Source organism: Dermacentor silvarum, chromosome 1, assembly GCF_013339745.2.
Source record: "Dermacentor silvarum isolate Dsil-2018 chromosome 1, BIME_Dsil_1.4, whole genome shotgun sequence".
Classification (NCBI taxonomy): domain Eukaryota; kingdom Metazoa; phylum Arthropoda; class Arachnida; order Ixodida; family Ixodidae; genus Dermacentor; species Dermacentor silvarum.
In genome coordinates, this window is record NC_051154.1 from 202,999,266 (window position 1) to 203,018,963 (window position 19,698).

General features: G+C 46.7%; 1 protein-coding gene across 4 annotated transcripts in view; it reads right to left on the reverse strand.

Annotated features, from left to right (window-relative positions):
- Positions 1 to 726: 726 nt before the first annotated feature.
- LOC119436655 (uncharacterized) overlaps positions 727 to 19,698 on the reverse strand; it is a 112,147-nt gene continuing 93,175 nt past the window's right edge. For 3 of the 4 annotated variants that reach the window (XM_037703615.2, XM_037703613.2, XM_049659532.1), the window contains 2 exons: positions 11,062 to 11,496; positions 727 to 6,642 (listed from right to left, as the gene is read on the reverse strand). In XM_037703615.2, the coding sequence (XP_037559543.1) occupies positions 6,448 to 6,642; positions 11,062 to 11,496 (630 nt within the window). In that variant the 3' untranslated portion in view covers positions 727 to 6,447. The remainder of the gene's footprint in view (positions 6,643 to 11,061; positions 11,497 to 19,698) is intronic. The other variant, XM_037703614.2, reaches the window with a different exon arrangement.

Consider the following 19,698-nt stretch of genomic DNA (forward strand, 5'->3'; position numbering starts at 1 on the left):
CAAGGGCAATGATTAAACAATTATTTTCCCCGCCACCTTGATCGAAAATCTCCGACCCACGTACACGCATTGGGCTTGAGATACCGCGCCACTAGTCTTCAATGTGGCGGCATAACTTGTGTAGTGTTCAGTAGTAGACACTCTTTCGAGCAAAAAAGAGGCTTTGGTTTATTCTAAAGGGGGTGCATAACTGTCACACGGCCAGACAGGCACGGTAACGTCACATAAGCGGTCACTCAGCTAAATACGGGTAGGTCTGTATCGCTTCGAATCTCTAGACAAATGCTTACGTGTGACCCAGACTCCACCAAGGCTTGCTGGCACACAACGTAAAGAGCATGCCTACAGGGGGTGCTAGCGATTTGCCAACACTGGAAACAACTGGGATGGACGTAGCTTCGGATGCCTTCAGCCTATAGGCACACAACTTGGATCCTCATATAGGGAACAATTAATAGCTCGCGCTGTTTAAATCGTACTTGCTTTCGTTACTAAACGGTCTCACAAGCGGCAGCAGCTGGGACCCGGATGAGATATGAGTACTATGTGAAGTCTGGTGGGTGCTCGGCCGGTAATTGTCACTCACGCTATAGTTAGGCGACATAAAGCTCTAATGTTCAACATCAGGAAACGGAATATTGCCACCGCGAGCAAACGGCATTGCCATCAACGACGCATCTTTGCTGAGCGTCTTTTTGTCACGTTGTCACCAGGAACAGCCAAACAAACCATTAAAAACCTTTATTAACGTATATCGGGGCTTGTACAAAAGAAAAGCCAAAACAGAACAGAAAACAAGGATCACTTCATTTGTGCACATAAGCAATGCTAAACAGAGCAGCAAAACAACTTCAAAAACAACCATAGGCACTCGAAGTAAAAACAATGCCCTTCAGAAGTAAAACAAGACTGAAGTCACGGGGTGAGATTCCCGGAGATCAGATATAGCCAAATTTTTAACAACGCAGGCTGGTCGTAATAGAAGCTTCATTCACATCAAACGTCTGCGGTATAGACTAATTTATTTTGCGTTCAACTTCTTGCAAAGCCATTTAGCCTACAGACGTATATGTTTTATTACGGACTTAAATTTTTAAGGATCAAAATTTTATTGTTGTAATTAAACCAAAGGAAGTGGGGGGGAGGGGGGCGAGGCATGCGCGAACCAGCCCGCAACCTTTTTGAGCTGCTCCCTGTGATATCAGAACTCGTCAATTACAGTCAATCGCATAATATTGGCTTCGTGAGAATTTCCTTCTTTTTTTTCCTTTCTTTTTTTTTGACATCGCATCAAGAACGTTCTTTCCAAAACATCTTGCCTAAGCATGCGAATGTGCTGTGTAAGCCGTGTACAGCTAGCACGATGATCCACCGCTGCAGGCGCAAGGGCCAAGTTTTCTGTTTTGCCTGACAGAAAGTTCTGCCTTACGGATAGGTGCTTTCTTTTCTTTTCTTTTTTTTGTACTCTAATATGACATTTTCGTACTAAGTGGCTTTTTTTTTCTTAAGTAATGTGCAAGCAGTTTCTTTTTTTTCTCTCTCTCTCTTTTGCCAGTTAATATCTTACTCGTATCTCTTGTAGTCATGGTCGCATGTCGCAGATGAAAAAAGAAAAAAAAAAGTCCTGTAGGCTCAGGGACGCAACCGCAGTGGGGTATGTGAAAAGTCTTGTGCGTGCTGCAGGCCGTGCATGGGCACTAAAACATAAAAATTATGTAACCGAATACAGAAGTTACATTTATTCACGCATTAGAAAGCTTAGAGGCCTAACTTACGTTTTAGCGAGTGGGGATATTACGGTCTAAATTCGCAATCGTGCTCTGCTCGCTCCCTCTTGATAGCTTTCACGTGACGTCACGCACCCACCTTATCACCATTTTGGGGCACCAAAATGGCGACTACGAGCACTTCAGTCCAGTCCATTTTATTGAAAGCTTTCACGTGACGTTACGGACCCAGCTTATCGTGTTGGTGCACCAACATGGCGGCTACAATGACGTCAGTGCATCTATTCGTAGTGGGCCCGTTTGTTTTGCGGAGTGTTTGGGCACTATAGGATAAGGAAATGAACCCCTCCCATCCCCTCCTCCCTCCCCTTTTTGGTGGTGCCCGAAAGGGCTCTGCGCTGCTCGAGCCCTGCCACCGTACTCGTAGATGGTTGGGGCTCCTGTACTTGCCTCAATCTTCTGCACTTGAGCTCTCTATGAAGACGGACGTGGTCAAAATGGTTCGATGACCCTCTGTCTGGCTTCCATAGTCTCTTCACGTCATTTTTGAACCGTACGTGTGGAACACAGGGTGGCCATAGCCGAACAAGCGTGAAATTTCTCCAACAAATTGCACATTTGTAGGCGTTATAATTTCTGACGAGGACTAGAATGAGTTTACTAGATTTTACCTACCATGGCGGAGTGAGCTCTCTCTCTAACGCAACCATTTCTTCTCGGATGGACAATCGTACTACCGAGCTACCCCTCTCTGAACACACCGCGCGAGGCTAAATTTAGCTCCGATTGCGTCACCAGTGACGCGAAAACAGTGTCACACGAGCACGCGACGCATGCATGATCCAAGTAATGTTTCTTTTTTTCCACTGCAGAACGATACCAAAGAAAGAAGCGGGGGTAGTACTCTCGAAAAGATAGAAGCAATATTGGTATAACATGTTTTCGTTACATGCGGATTCAGCAAGCGACCCACCTCTGACCGATTTTAAAGACATTTCACGTCAAAAAAGAGGGAAGGAACTTTCGGTCGGCTGCATGAAGCTTCTGGTTTTAGCTGCGCGGCTGAAGATGTGAACATCATTTAATTTACTTCTGGTGGTTCAGAACACTCGCAAAGCGCAAGCGGTCGGTCGGTGTCGAGTAGCACGAAACCATATATAGTTCATAGCATTCGCAGGCTTTGTACGCAATATAGGATCCTTGCTTGACGTTACATGCAAGTATCACTGACACAACGTTATAACGTAACTCCTCCAGCGTGTAGGGACCGTCCTCGCATAAACTAGGCCCTTTGATAAGGCAGAGAGGGATAAAGTCATCATATTTGTTAGCCTTCGCTAAATCCGGCTATGGTTCAAATTGCAATGATACGTTTCACTAAACTTACACGTCTATTTAGTGATTGGCTGTCTTCGAGGAGGCAGAAAGAAGCTCGGGAAGAGTGCAGTTGTAAACTTATTCGTGGCATAATGCGAAGATTGACTGAACCCCTTGCTCTGAAAAGCTGATTGCCTCGTGTTTTCAGTATACGCACCTTGTGCGTACCAGTCAAGTGTATTTAGTTTATAAATGCATAAATTGCATGAGTCCCACCATCTATTCATCACGTTCAATACATTATGTAATCAACGCAATGCGCGATATTCTTTCTTAGAACAAGTTCTTTGTGCTTGCTAGTGCTGCTACATCACCTGATTATGGTTTTGATGCGACCTTAGGTCACCGTTAATTAGGGGCGTTGATTCTTCAAGACCCCATGCATATATCATGGGCGAACAACGTGCTTACAGAAATGCGGCGATGCTTTTTAAAGGAACGCATAAGAACAATCCAGCTATGAACGAAGTCATAGGGGCCTATGCTGGTTATAAACGCACTACGGATCAATTTTGGCAGCGAGACACCTAAGCGACGCACCTAAAAATTTATACCTTACGCCGTCGTCACACAACAATTAACAACGCATCCGAATGAAAAGATCTTACTGCAGTACTGAATTCACCAGGAGGTGAATCTTCCGGCTCCTATTTCCGTCAAATGTAAGCTGGGGACATACACTCATATCTTCATGATATCGCGTACATAATGAGTTGAATCGAACGAATTATTTCGGCAGTTATTAACGATCTACATAGGCCATTTTCAAATTAAGAAACAAGAAACTAGACTTTTGTAACAATTCCCTTCAAGCTTTCGATATAGATGGGTGCCTTAGAGCTGGCAATTAAAACGTTAATTGGTGTTTGTTTATTAAGCGAATAACTTGATTTGATTTTTTCTACAAATGAGGCTTATCTGGGCTGGTAATTCATCCACAGAGATGTGATTCGAATGAATTTTGTAGGCTTCTTGAAAACAATTGTTGGAAATAAAATTTTTAAAAATCACGCACTTATTGTATTTTCAGGTCCATAAGCAACTTTACTTACCCCTGTAAATGAAATATTATGCCTCAGACGCATGGTTATACCCGAGCGTGAAAGATGCCAGCGGATACACGCAAACTGCCTCGAGCGGCCAGTCGCGCGGCAAGTTTGCGTGTATTTGCTGGCATCTTTCACGCTCGGAAAAACACTTTTACGTAGCACGTATTGAGCAACAGAAAGCTGTGTCGGGAGTTTCTCATGTTGCTCTACAATCTTCTCATTTACACTTTTAATCTAACTATAATAATTGAGGAGTTGATTAATTAATTAGAACTAATTATCCAATTAGGTGGAATGCAAAAAATAATCTGAGTATCCACAAGCGACGGGAAACAATATTACCTTGGTTCTGTCCAGGTACGTGGCATTTGCATATTTTTAAACTTTGGCTCAAGTTAACTGAAACACCCTGTACATACCGCCATTGAAATTACAGTACACGACGTGACCGCCGAGATCTATTCAGATAGATCATCAAACGGTTGTGTTACTTAACGCCAGCGGCAAAAGGCGTCTTTTGGCATCTACAATAATTGTTTTTTTTTCCCTAACGAATTTTGGCAGCCGTCATGCCACAGCCTCAAGGTAGATGTCAAAACACACCTTTTGGCGTGCAACGTTTTGCGATATCAACTTGCACCGGAGGTTTGTCCGATCTAACCCACCAAATCGAAACTTTCCTAGCAAGCGTGTACCACAGCTGTACGTTGACGTCGGGGCTGCGACGTCGCATTTATTTCTACAGTGCAGCAGCACACGTCACGCATGTCGTGAGCGCGAAAGCAGTGCGTTGCTATACGTTGCTGTGGGCTTCGGCGCCGTCTGTCGGAGAGAGAGTGAATCAGATGCACCTTAGCACGCGCTACCAAGCTAATCGCGAGCCTCGCTTTTCATTGCTTTAGCCAGCTCCATTTAATCAGTGCTTCATCAGCTTCACCGTACACACCAACCAGGCCTTCGCTATTGCCAGGCAGCGAAATAGCCCAGTCTTTCATAGTTGCCGGTAACCAAGTGCCGGTGCTCCAGCCGTAATCGGTGCTGGCGAGAAACGCAACCGTGAATGTGGCTCCCCCGTTTGGCAGCACGTGCTAAGAAACAAAGCTACTATCGAACTGCGCCTCCGGTGTAGATGGCGCAAACACACAACGAAGCGCACCAGTCGCGCGCTCAAGACAGCCGCGACTAGGGCTGTGTACGTGACATGGACAAGCAACGAAACGAGACACATTTGTCAGTGTACGTGAGTAGTAAAGAATCAAAAAGCGAGCGCTAGAGAAAGTGCCAAGCCTTAACGCTAAAGACGTTAAGCCTTGCAAATACCTTTCAAGAACACTTTTCATAACATGGATATTATAGTAACAAAACAGCACGAACACAATTTCAGTACTGCGGTTTCCAGCGACCAAAATGAAGCGCAACACTTACTCTGCACAAGAGAGGAAACTATAAGAGATACGTCGGAACAGCAGATGCGTAGCGTCGCCACGAGGCCGCGTGCGTACCTAGAGAGGCACGAGGCTTCAATATATCGGTGCTATTAACACAACCAATTATCGCAGGAAGCGAGGCACGGTCGATTCCTGTTCTTTTATTTTTCGTCTCTTCTTTTCGTCTGCGTAATCGCAGGTCGAACTGCAACGACGGCGTGTTACATGTTGAAAAGGCATTGCGTCGAAAAGACCTGAAAAGACCTGTCGCCTGGTCGCATTCTCCGGCCGCCGAACATCATTCGTTACTCCAAAGTCTCAGACGTTGACGGGGACAATGGTGATCTATGTTCCGAGGTTCTAGGCGCTATACGCTCGTTACAGTAAGAGGCCTGCAGCGACGCATGTCAGCAAATTTCATCACTCGCGCAGAGGCTTCGAAAAACTAAGGCAAAACTAAGGTTTTCATTCACGCTTTAGTTGGGCACCAATGCTCTTTAGCGCTACAAAACACGAAATCTGACAGACAGAAGACAGGACAAGCACCTTGTCGTGTCTCCTCTGTGTCAGTTTTCCACATAAAAGGGCCGGACGTCAATCTGTTGACTGCAGTACATCAACTAGACCCAGCAGGCGGAGTTCTTCAAAGCCGGACACTGGTAGCGCTCCAGTAAGGCCGCTGGAATTCGCTGTACGATGTCAAGTGTAGGACGTTCCGCAATCAGCCGCGGTGCGATCGCGAGTGCATGCCGTGCGAGTGACTGGTTCCCGCGAGCATTGTGCAGAGTGGACGATGAATACACATATAGTCGGTGGGGTGCGGAGGTGCTGGTGACAGGTATTGGTGAGATTTTCGGCGATAGTCGGTCACCGGACGGCCGCTTGCTGCTGCGCCGCGGCGGCCGTCGCGTGTCCCGCGCTGCGCCAGCCCAGGTAGGGCGTCCGTAGCGATCGGTACACCCAGGGCCTGACGGCGTTGCGGGACGAGCCCTTGTCGCGAAAGGTGACCCGCTTGGGGATCACCAGATTCCTCCGGTCAGCCGGCAGCGATGTCTCAGCTGTCTGCGAGAAGATGAGGGCGAGAGAATGAAACACAATGCGCGGGACACACCGTGCCCACAGGCAGCTGAATGCAGATAGCCGCACATACTAACTTTACTGAGTAATTGACCAAATAGTCTACTGATGGGTCAGTTAATGGCCACAAATATACGAAAACGTCGCACTGTGAGTGTCTAGTAAAAAAAGAGTGTAGCGGTAGCTCATCCTGTACCAGCAACGTGGTCCGCCGAGGTTCATGGGCCGATCGAATTCGCAAAGTCGTTCGTTAATTGGTTCACAAACACTCTGCCATCGGCATGCAGTAAGCCTTTTGTGATATCATGTCCGGAATTGTGACCGCTCGGCATTTATTTTCACGAACCGCTCTAGCTTACGAACTGCTTTTTAAATACGCATAATGACTGAGACTTGCCTCATGCAGAAGTTCTCCCGCCTGCCTATTCTATACATCCCTCGTTTGTAGGCGCTTTGTCATAGGCCAGCGCCTTCGCTATGTCGGATCGTTCGTTATTACGATTGACCTGCTCAAATTGTTGGGAACTGCTATCGGATGTCGTTCGCAAGGACGGTCTCTGAGTCCCGCTTTGGCACGTCCGGGATACGAAAATATGTGCAGTCTCGATCTTAGTAGCGAAGCGCGGTACGCGTATACGGCGAAGTATACGTGGTTGTGGCAGCACGGAAGCATACGAGCAGTCTCTCTACGAGGAAGAAAAAAAAAGTTCTATATCTCGGCTTCTGAGAATAAGGCCGCGTCTCACGCTCGGCTGGCTGGCTGGCAGGCGAGGCTCCGTTCAAGCCGACCGCTGAGCGCAACACACACACAACAGAAACGGAGCACGTCTTACGCCCGCAACAATGAAAGCTGCTTTCGACGTTGATTCGCGTATAAAGACGCAAGACATGGTTCATTTCTCGCGACCAAAATGCATTGCGGAAGCACTGCCGCTTTACTTCGGGGCAAACTATTCTTCGAAACTATTTACTCGTTTACCAAAGATGGAATGCGTAGCTTGCGAGGCTAAGACTCGCAAACATCGCATTGAGATTCCACTAGAGCGCACACTTTCTGTACAACAGCGCTGTCTGCAGCCACAGTGATTCCTTGTGATCTTTAAATATGCAGTCGGTCAAGTTGTACTCCGAAAAGCCTTGAAGAAGTGAAGCTGAAAAGCATATTACTTGCTGCGTATTTTTGCCCGCTTAAGAACAACTTCAAGATGCGCGATTGATTCCTTCAATATATGCAGTGCGATTGAATGGATTATATAAAAATTTGTTAATCGCTCGTTAGGCGTGACTTCGTCGTAAGACAACAGAAGGATTAAATTAAAAAAAAAAAAAACAGACTTCAAAAATTATTTCGGCTCTGAGCACATTTACTGCGACAGCAGCATTCTTTCATAGTGGAGAGCGCCATCTTGTTTGCTTGTTTGTTTGCTCCTTATAAAAAGAAAGAAAAAAGAAAAGGAAAATAAAAGTAAGCTTGTTCCTTAAAAATAAACAAAAAATTAACTTAAAAATTTACCCGAATGTTACGCCCAGGCGGATATCATTTCCTAGACCAATCAAAGGAGTCTATTCATAAAATAACTAATTACATTACTTAAATTTTTGGTAACAAACTTTACGGTATATATGTTTATATAAGAAAGCTGAAGACAATCGAGATAAATCTATAGTTTCGTGTTTTCACATTTCAAGGTGGCCATGTAGACTGAAATATTTGACGTCAAATTATTCGTTCAATTGACCTAATTATGCGCAGCTACGAAGCGCGGCTCGCGGTACAACCTCCTCGTGTCGTATAGTGGTGCTATGTAAAATTAAGCTTCGACGTACCGCGCGATAAAGTTGTCTGTCTCGCCCCTGCTACTGAAATGACTGCGTCGTATAGGGAGCTGCGCAATGCGCCTATCGGCATAAGATCTTAGGAAGTAGGAAGCACAAAGGCAGTTTCATTTCACGCCAGCCTTCTACGTCACGCAGGAGTTAGACGGCGAGCCATGCTTCGCGGTGCCGCGCGCGTAATCAGGAAGATTGAGCGATTAATTTGACGGCGAAAGTCATATGTCTCATCGTTCAGTCGAACCGTGTCGTCGAAGTGAAATCGTACACGATGACGACTCGGTGTAGTAATTCACTTACTACACCAACCCGGCATCGTGTCTTACCCACATACAAACGCTCACGAAACAATTCTGATGGTGCGCGAGTCACCGTCGTCATCATGTTAAGATAAGAGTAAATTAAGATAAGAGTAAGAGTAAACAGTGGGAGTCGAACGAACCCTCGAGCTTATGCGTGAGTCCAACTCACCACCTTTGGCGCTAAGGCGAAGTTAATTAAGGCACAGTTAATTAATTTAGAGTCAATTAACACACTTGAACCCGCCACCTTTGGTGGGAGTCGAACACATGACCTTTGGTGTTAATTAGTCGAGGTTAATTAAGTCACAGTTATAAAAGGTAGCGTCAATTAAGGCACTACAGCGCGCAACCTTTGGTAGGAAACAAACAAGTAATAAGGCGTGACAACGCATTGGAATGAGAATGTCAAGTAATTTGACGAATGTATCTTGAGCGCGCAGGCTTTCGCCTTCACCCTCTTTGGCGTATGCTAAAGTGACTGTGAATTTTTCTGTCTACATGGCCATTTCGAAATGTAGAAACAAGGAACTAGACTTTTATGACGATTACCATCAACTTTCCAATATAAGCATGCACCACAAAGGTTGCAACTTCGAAGTTGATTAATGTAATTAGTTTAATTGATGTATAAATTGCTTCGGCTTTTCTTGAAAGGTATGTCCGCATGGCGGGATAATTTTCCTGCAGTAACGTAATTCGGGTAAAGTGCGTAGGTGTTTCTTTAAAAAAAAATGTGTTCGAAGTAAAAAAAAAAAATGCGCACTGTATATGAGCTACTATATATGTAAAAGAAATTTTGGCGTTTTAGTTGCGAAGAAATCGTTCTTGGCGGTGACATCGTCGATGCTTTTGGTGTTGTTTACCACCAACCGCCCTATTTATGGAGCATTCTCAGTTATAGGTATATTCCATGTTTAATTAAGGATCATCATCATCGTCATCATGTACGCCTCGTTCTTGCCGGCGATGCTGTTTTCCCGACCATGACGACGAAGAATTGCACGCCACTCGCTGCGGTGGCTTAGTCAGCTAAGGCTTTACGCTGCTGAGCACGAGATCGCGGGATCGAATCCCGGCCACAGCGGCCGCATTTCGATGGAGGCGAAATGCAAAAACGCCCGTGTGCTTGCGTTGTAGTGCGCGTTAAAGAACCCCAGGTGGTCAAAATTAATCCGGAATCCTCCACTACGGAATGCCTCATAATCAGAACTAGTTTTGGCACATAAAACCCCAGAATCAATCAAGAATTGCACGCCAACACAAACAGCAAGCAAACGCTACCCACTCAGAAACAACTTCTTTGTGATGCACACAACATCGTCCTTGTCCGCTTCACGATGCCTGTTGTGAACTCCAATTGACGTATACATAAACAGACGCCACCACTCTTGGAGTCTGTGTTGAGCTCCCAAAACCTTGTACAAATTACCAGGCGCTGTTGTTAACTGTCAAGCAGTAGTCAGCGTGTCCGGCTCCCGAGTGCACATTGTTGCAGTGACATGAGTTCGAATGCGGTGGTATAGGCGAAGTTGTGCTTTAAGCGCTCATTTGGCTACGCACCGCGAGTTTTGCCCCCGTTCGTTATGTACTACTCAATAGTTGAGATGCGACATGGCATAACGTCATATTGCTACAACTTTGGCATTCCACCTCCATTATGAAACCATTGCACAGTATGCGCTATTACTTTAGCATGGTAGTGTCCCTTAGAGATACCAAGGAGGCAAATATGTATTATGCAGAGATATAGTTGTTATTTGACAACGCAGAATAACCATGCGCTCTCTGGCACCGCAGTATATATATATATATGTTAAAATGATGCCATACTACAGTATAATCCAGTTTGGTGTGGCTTTGATTGCTTGCAGCACGAGCAATGTAATGGCGGTGGTGGACGAATCCTTCTTTTTCTTCGCGCTATGCAGATGGTGAGGCTTATAGGATGGTCAGGCGGCCTGACGCCGATACAATGACAACGGTCGTCGTAAGCGTACGTAACGGAATGGACGGACAGACGGAGCGAACCTAGATTCGAGCTCGCAGTAAGTGTCGTAGTAAATTCAGCAGATTTCAGTGACTCCTCCGGCAGAGCTAGAACTCTGTACCTGTGACAGGAGCAGATTACCGCAAGCGGACACGACCAGCTTCGCACGAACAACTTCAGCAAGATGGCTTTTTCGCCATGCACGAAAATCTTTTTTTATAAAAATTACGCACTGAAGTGTTACGCGCTCATACACCGACGACTCGAGCAACGGGAGCGAACCTGGGAGGGCCGGAGACCTGCCGGCTGCTTGGCATCTTTGCCTGGAAGCGCGCGCCACTTGGGCCACTGTGCCGCGGCGCTGTCGTCGCCGAGCCAAGGATCCCTCCTGGGAGGCCTGTAGTGCTGCCGGAACCAGTCGGGTAGTTCCAGTTTCAGGAGGGCTCGCTGCACGCGCCGGCTGGCCTCGGGAGTCGTGGATCCCTGCAACGGCTGCGGGCCGCGGTCGCAACCGCGCGCCGACGCCAGAACTGCGGCGGCGGCCATACCCGAAGCTGCCCGGCTCTCCGCCGCGTCAAGCTGCGCTCGAGGAGACACGCCGACGACGCGACAGCTGTCGCTGGGCCCCTTGGGTGACGCAGCCGGCACGGGGAGCCGCCGGGCGTACTGCGTCGTCGCCGTCGTCGTCGCTGTGGCCGGAGCGGGGACGCCGCGCACCTGCGACAGGGGGTAGGGAAGGGGTGCAAAACGCCAAACGCAGCAGCGCCTCGTTAAAATTTTCAGCGCGAACATCGAAGAACGCGCGAAAAAGAAAAAGCGAACACGTACTCGCAAGGGCCGCCGTTCGCGAACGTAGTATATACACGCCCGCTCCGTCGGCCCGGATTCTTAAGAGAGACCAATTTCCCCGCCCCCGCCAGAAGAGCTGGACGCCGAGGCGGCGCGAGCCGACTCGGTCAAAAGGCTCGAGCCCCCTTTTGAACCTTAAATGTGCCCTTGGATGAATGGCGCCCATTTGTGGATTATGATGACTGCGTTCCAGGATGAGAGCGGGTGGAAAAGCATAGGCGAACTGTGTTCGCTTCTTTTTTTTTTCTGTTTTCTTGTTTGTTTAGTACGCTCGCATATCCACCCTGCTGGAAGGAAACCCTTGACTGTCACTTTTATACAAAACGCTTGCTCTCAGTGTTTCCTTTCATGTGCATGTTTTCCGATCAGTTTTTCATTCTCAAGTAGCTGTGCATATAAAGTGCTTTCGTTAGTATTAGCAAAACGTCGATACAAAGTAAAACCGCCTTCGTTGCACAAAAGAGAACGTAAATATCTGGGCCCGTATTAACAAAACGTTCTTACGCTAAAATTGTTCGTAAGAGAAAATATCCAGCCAATCACGATGCTGCACATATTATTAGCTAAGGCGGTCACCAAATGGCAAAAAGCCCTTACGAGCCAAAAGTTCTGTGAATTCGGCCCCCCTGCTCTGCATTCTTCAGACAACCAAATATGCAAAAGCCGGCGACGAAAATTGCCAACATTTCCAGTACCATCGCCAGTAATCACGCCCCACCCCCATTACTGTGTTAGAGGTGCGCGTATCAGGGCTCATTACTGCCAAAATGTACAGGCAGCTGCTCCTCTAAACAACGCCATTAGCGAATCGCCAATACCTTGTACGCATAAAGAGCGCAGAGCGCCGCAACCATAAAAATGACCTTGCACCGCTTGAGTCGGCTTTGTGCGCCGCAGACAGCTCGCTCACTGGTAAGCCCCGTCCGCCGCCGTGTGCGTCGTGATAGAGCACGGAAGCGCTCATTGTTTTCCCATGGACATGACGGTACGAACAAGGTCGACACGGCTCATAGCGAGCAGCGCAGCTTAAATTCGCATCACTCCTCTTATCGGCATTGCATTGTTCAGGAGAGGTGCGCTGAGCACATTGCGAACGAGTTGCCGTAACCGGGCAGGGCGCGCTTGTTGATTATTTATTCCGTAGTGCACAGCGAACACTGGTTAAGGCAATTCGCTGTTGGTGATGATAGAACACGACATCCTTTTGCACTTGCATCGTTTAGGAATAACTTTTTTTTTTGAATGTGTGAACAACGCAACGGGCGTCGGAGATGGAGTTGCATACGCTATACATTTATACGATTGTCCACCCGGGCCCATCATTTACGAAGCAGCTCCGTGGAGTGTAAGAACAGCCGTCGAACAATCAGTATTGGTGTATATCACGTATCATACTGTTGTTCTTACGAACAAAAAGCTTCATGAATTCTACCCCAGAAGTATATATATATGCACAAAATAAAATTAAAAAAGCGGTTTGGCGATTTGGTTGCTGAGTCGAAGCAGACCAACGCAGAAGCTATAGCGCCTCTGATGCGCGTTTTGCTAGATGGCTCGAAGCAAATCAGGGATAGCAAGCTAAAACAACCCAAGTATCCAATCACGTGCCACCACTGACGATCATGCGCACACTGTCGCGACCAACCTCCTTGGTCGCGACTATAAGTAAAGACCAGCTGGCCATGTGTCAGGCAACGGCGGGCTAGCCTCTACATTTTTCGCCTTTTTTCTCTCTTTTTTTGCGATATGGTGTACATTCCTTTACAAATTTTTGTAAAGCAGTCACCAGGAGGCCTACACGCGTAAAACGCCATCGTGTTATATAGAGAAGACGCCTTTCCACGCCATACGCCTCACAGCTGATTCCCTTATAAAGCTGAAGCACGGCGGCTTACTGTTGTGAACTACTGCTCATTGCTTCTTAGCGCCACCACTTACAATAAGGCACCGCAGGGTCGAGTTAAGAAAGACTTTCGTTCGTAAGCGCGCTTTCCCATTGACTAGGCTCATTAGCAAAATATATGTCCAGCATCATCATTGGCAAAAAAAAAATGCTCTTAAATTGTAGCGTAAGACCGTTTTTTTTTTTGTGAATATGGGCCCAGTAAACTCCAGGGACCCATAGTTCATATTTGAAAGCAGTGCCGACATATGCCTACACACATCCACGCACGCACGCACGCACGCACGCACAGAAAGAACAATAAAATACATTGCAGCGGTACCAAACGGCGGGGGCGTTCTGAAGTTTTAAGAAACAGAGTTCTTAAAACTTAAATGCAAGAGAGGGTGGGCAACCGACTTAGGACTTTATGGTTAACGCAGACCCTTTGGCAGGGGTCGGCATTTAGAAACACTGTTTATCATACATGTTCTGGCCAGCGTTCACAACTTGCGTACCATGCAGGTATATTTATTTGCTAAGATGGAAAGATAGAATAGAGCAGCATTATGCTCGTCAATGGCGTAGCCAGGCGGTGGCACACAGGGCTCGTCTTCTTTCACAGCTGGCAGACTTTCGCCGGCATGTTTTACAAACGTGATGTAACGCTTCTATTTTTCTTTACAGAAAGAAGTGGGTGTAACAATTCTGCTTTTGTTCATAAGAAAATAAGATGGTTTCATGTTTTTAGAAAAAGTGCGTTTGTATAGTGATGCTATGGTCAGACAAGGTAATGCTATAAATGTACATTCTATATACGCGGCTGCTGGAGCCGAGTATATAGAAACGTGTTTATTGCACAGGTGGAGTTGATATGTTCAGTCTACTCTTGTCATACATTTTAACAAACAGGCAATGCCATGGGTGTAGTCGCAATGGATTTCACTGGCGAAGTAAGTCCTTTAGTTAAATTTAATAAAAATCCCCTAAGGTAATTTTTGTTTTGCGAAAAGGACCACAGGAAAAAAATTATGCAGATTTTATGCACAGTGGGAATCGATGAAAGGGACGCTTTCACAAGCCAGCAAGGCAAACTGGCGCAATACGACGAGAGGCGCACTGCGCGATTTCACTTACAAACGTGTCACTCAGCCACCATGATGGACCTTGCCGAGCAAGAGGGAGTTTTATTAAGGCGAAAGCCTTATTGTCTCATCGTTCAGTAGACCTCAGCAAGTATCCTATAAAAAAGATTAGTGCGCTGTCCAGCCAGTTTGAGGCAGTTAAAGTGGGCCAAAGCATGACTGGGCAGCAGTGCATGACAAAGCGAATTAAGAAGCACAACGAAGGAAATTAAGCGGAATCAAAGTGAATGAAGAGTAATCAAAGCAAATTAAGAAGAATCATAGCGAATTAGGAAGGAGGGCCACACGATTTAAGAGGAATCAAACTGAATTACGATGAATCAATGCAATTTAAGTGGAATCAAAGTGAATTAAGAGGAATCAAAGTGAATTAAGAAGGAGGACGAAGCAAATTAAGTGAAATCAAAGCGAATGAAGACGGATGACAAGTGAATTAGGAGGAATGAAAGCCAATTAATAGGGCTGACAAAGCGAATTAAGTGGAATCAAAGCGAATTAACAGGGATGGCAAAGCGAGTAAAGTGGATGACTCAGCGATTAAAGCGGATGACTCAGCGAATTAAAGTGGCTAATTAACGTGGCTAATTATGCATCGGCACTTGGGCTTTCTCTTCAAGTCGTCTTAGGGATAACATAAGAGACCCACCCTGTGAATTCTATGGGGCGTGCCCATATTTACGCATTTACAGCGCCTAGCACAAACTACTTGTACTTGACGTCCGATCATCGCACACACTGCAAACGGCGCTCACGAGAAGTAAGGTCGTCCGCTGGTACGCAAGCACGTATGGCCCGCGGCATGCGTTTGTTGCGACCCATGCTGCGCGTAGGTATATTACGTACATGTACTCGAACTCGCGCTAACGCATGCAATCACTGCATATAGGGGGCGACAGTACTGCGAAGGGTACGACTTACTGCGATCGGTTTCCTTTCCCTCCCTCGGACATCGTGTACAGCAGCATCGTGCAGTCCAAATGGCGATAGCGCGCGCTCATACTTATCATTGTGCTTCCACCGCTCTCTCTCGCTCGGGCCTTGCACTCTGTCGCGACCCCGCAACGCGACCACCAGTAACACTTGCGACTCACTAACGTTTCGCCGCCAGCACTGTCAGAAGGATCAATGAAGAAAAAAAAAATGGCGACCCGAGTAAGCTGTTCGTTGTGCTTCAACTGTCGCCTTCGTGTCGCTTGGTATTCCTTTACCTCTTTCCTTGATCTCCTCTCTCCGTTTTCTTTTCCTTTCTTCCTATCATTATTTGTGTTTTTCGTCAAGTTTCCCAACCCGAGCCATTCTCCCCTAGCTGCTCGCTTCCACCTGGAACGAATAGACGCGATCAGCGATGGCGTCGTAGCGTCAGCTTCCGTCAGCGCTGTGGCGGCGCGAGTCCGCGTGTCGCCGGGGCTCACCGTTTTTGAAGAGGCTGGTCACATTCGTCCCCGGCTGTGTCGTATTGCCGGAACAAGAAGAGGGGGGAGGCCTGACCCGCTCGCGGTCCGAAAGCGATGTGCCAACTTGACGGCCGGGCTTCCTCCACCGCGACGACTGTCGAGCGTGAATGCGACGCCGCGGCCACGGGGTGTATTATACTATTATACTCCGGCGTATCTCGAGCTAGCGGCCCCGGCCCGCGTACATCCTGTATTTTACGGATGGCGTGCAAATCGACGTAACGCGTGGTGACTCAGCCGTTGCACCTCCTCCTAACCCCTTGCTCGTTGTTATACAAGTAGATACAGTGATTTGACCTCCACCCCCCCCCCCTTCTTTCCACCTTCTTATCTTATTTCAATATCGCTGTTTATCATCTTTATCGCACGTGACATTTTATTAGACCAGGCATTTTATCTCGCACATCCGCTGTGCTCCAACCACTGCACAATAAGGTCGCGGTCCTGATAAGGGCACTGATCAGGCATGCCGTGTGCAAGTTGTTCGATATATTGTATTTCGCGTGTACTGTATGACCGTACAAATACGAAGCTAGGCATATAGCAGGTGCGAGTGCTCCTTCATGTCATTTAGGTTGTCCTAAAAGTTCGATATCGACATTGGGCTCAAAGCGTTACAAAGCGCTGCCTGAAGTCAAAACATTATAGGCTGAAAACAGCCCTCGAAACGAAGCTGGGACTACTTCACTGCCACAAGGAGCAGTGAATATCACATTACTCTGATGTTAAGTTACTGCCAGTCTCGAAAAAAAAAAGAAGAAAAAGAAGAAAAATAAAAAAAACGAATAAAAAAGCATTTGGTAAGCGAAGTCGAAGTTGCCTGATAACTAAAGCAAGGCGTGACTGCTCAATCTCGCGCTTTCTTTCCCGTTTTCATAATCTGTATTTGTGAAAGTTTATTACCAATAGTAACGAATTTTGCCTATGGCGCCCGAATCTTGCCCAGCCCATCTTGCCGGGTATGCGCCATTGTCTTTGAGGCATCATCGTCATCAGTATCATCATCAAAATTACCACTACCAACCGCACCACCTTCATCGTTATCAGCCCCGTTTGGCTTTGTGCAAGGAGTGAGGAAGACAGTGAAGAATGAGGAGAAGGATTGAGAACAGACGCAGCCGCAGCCAGATCGCACAATTTCAGGTCTTACAGAAGAACTATCGGGAACATGTTCATAGTGCATATGAATGTGCTCATATATGGTATGAACAAAGGTCGCGTCAATATTATGCGACCACGCCATATGCATGGTGTGGTCGCGTCCGCGTAGAGCCGTTTAAAAGCCGGGTGGTGGAAGTCGCTGCCTCCTTTTTTCCCTACTCCTGCCCGCCAACAGCAGCCGAAGTTTTGGGGAGCGGGGCCAATTCCTTCGCACGCCAAACAGCTGTGCGTGGAAAGCAAAATAAACAGGCTACACTTTCAGAGTCGCCTTCGCTTGCGCGTGGCCTGGCCTCGTAACTAGGCGCACATTTTGAACGTATAGTGATGGACTAGTACCATTTAAATACTGTAGCCTCGTGTGGTGCGTTGAACGCACATTATGCACATGAGCTCCGACTGCGGCAGTTCATAGGCGCGCGACCTCGCACTTTTCACTGTCCCTAATAACATTTACGAAATTCGACCAAGGATGGATTTGTAGCGAGATTGAGCGCTCTGTACATAATGTGTGCGTAGAGATTAATAAGCATATCGCTGTACTTTTTGTTTGTTTGTTTCTACATTTTCCTCGGTTTTCTTACGTGCACTGTTCCTACTCCTGGATCCCCCGTTAAAAAAGAAAAGAAAAAAGAAAGTTGATAAAGAGCAGGTTCAACGCACATGATATATTCTATGTAAAGCGAAGCTCTATAGTGAAGCGGTTAATTATGTGCAATACAATTAACGGCAATGCGTACAATTATGTTTACTTACCTATATGCAACTTTTGATATCATGGAATGTTTATGTTTAGCCACCAGAAACGTCACAACTTTAACCTCGTGCAATTTTGATGTTTATGCAGTACACCACTGACAAGCCATGCCAAAACGTAAATACGAAATCAGGAGGATGCAGAGCGTGTGAGACGTCTACACAGTGATGTCACGAGGACGAAGGCGATAAACTGATGCTTGCCGAATAAATATAACGATAACAGGTGCGCGCACAGAGAAGTATACAACACATATATCTAGCTACATCTAAGGATTCTGTATCTCTTGTATAACGGTGGCCCACATACCCATACTGAAGAATTAGTCAATAAATGGATGCACCCAGTGGTACATACCAAATTGCTAAATCAAGGAGAGTAAAGTAAATTAAGGAATCCGTTGAATATGACGGGCGCTATTACATTATGACTGTCGGTGTGCCTTTTTGACTATGAGCCGACATTGCATGTTCACGCTGGTGCGTCCTTCGACAGGACACACCAGACGCTGTTAATCAGGGCCCGCATTAACAAAACTCCCCTTACGCAAGAGGGTTCCTCACTGGCCAGCGTTCAGGTGCCCGCCACTCAAGATAGCAATCAATATGGTAACGATATCATCGCAGCGGTGATGACCAATCGCTGATATCACCACTAAGGAGAAGCTTTGTGAATACGGGTACAATTTCTGCAACATTCCGTCACATGTGATCGGAAACACCTCTCCGAATTCATTATCCGCAAGCCAATCATCGAAATTTAAGCAGTTTGTCAACAATGTACGGCGAATTTCAATACCTCCCAATGTTTTCGTGATTGTTTTATCTATATACTAATACGGTGCTTGACTTTATTGTATGCTGTTTTACATAACATTTTGTTTTTGCTTTTGCCTGTAAGTTAGTCAATTATTCCTATATTTTTTTCTCCCGACCCTTTACGTATATAATCCTTGCCTGTTACAAGATTAAATGATGTTGATTATGATTATGATAATGATTAGTAGCAGTCAGTTTGTCACAGCGTCAGCTTTCCATCAGTACACATAAATATTTCGCTAGATCTCAGCGATAAGACCCGTTTCCGTGGCTCAGTAGCTATGGCGTTCTACTTCTTAGCACATGGTCGCGGGTTCGTTACCCAGCCGCTAAGGCCGCTTTCGTATGGGGGTGAAATGCAAACAAGCTCGTATATCGCGCTCTTGGTGTTCGTTAAAATAACCCACGTGGGCATGATTAATCGGGAGCCCTCTACCACGACGTTTCAGCCCCTGTATCATATTGGGCCGTAATACGGACTCAACAAACGCACTCAACCATGCATCTCTACGGCTATATATACTCAGCGTTTCGTGTACCCCTTTTGCAGTCGATGCTCGGTCTAGACTCACACCCTTGCTGCTGCAGTCGATGTCTAGCTTATACGAAGAGAAACGTAAATAAGAAAATAAATTCAAGGAGAAAAAGGCATCTGGAATGCTGCAGAGGACGTACCTTGAGTGTGTTTTTCTACAAGCCGGCTATGACGTACGCTTGCGGACCCAACGCGAGACAGCGGGTACAAAAGGTGTCGCACGGCTTAGTCATGTGTCATCGATGGCTGCGGGCCAAGCAAGGCAAGATATATGCCGGACATATGCCGCGCCTGGGTGCGAGATTAACGCACAACAAGGGC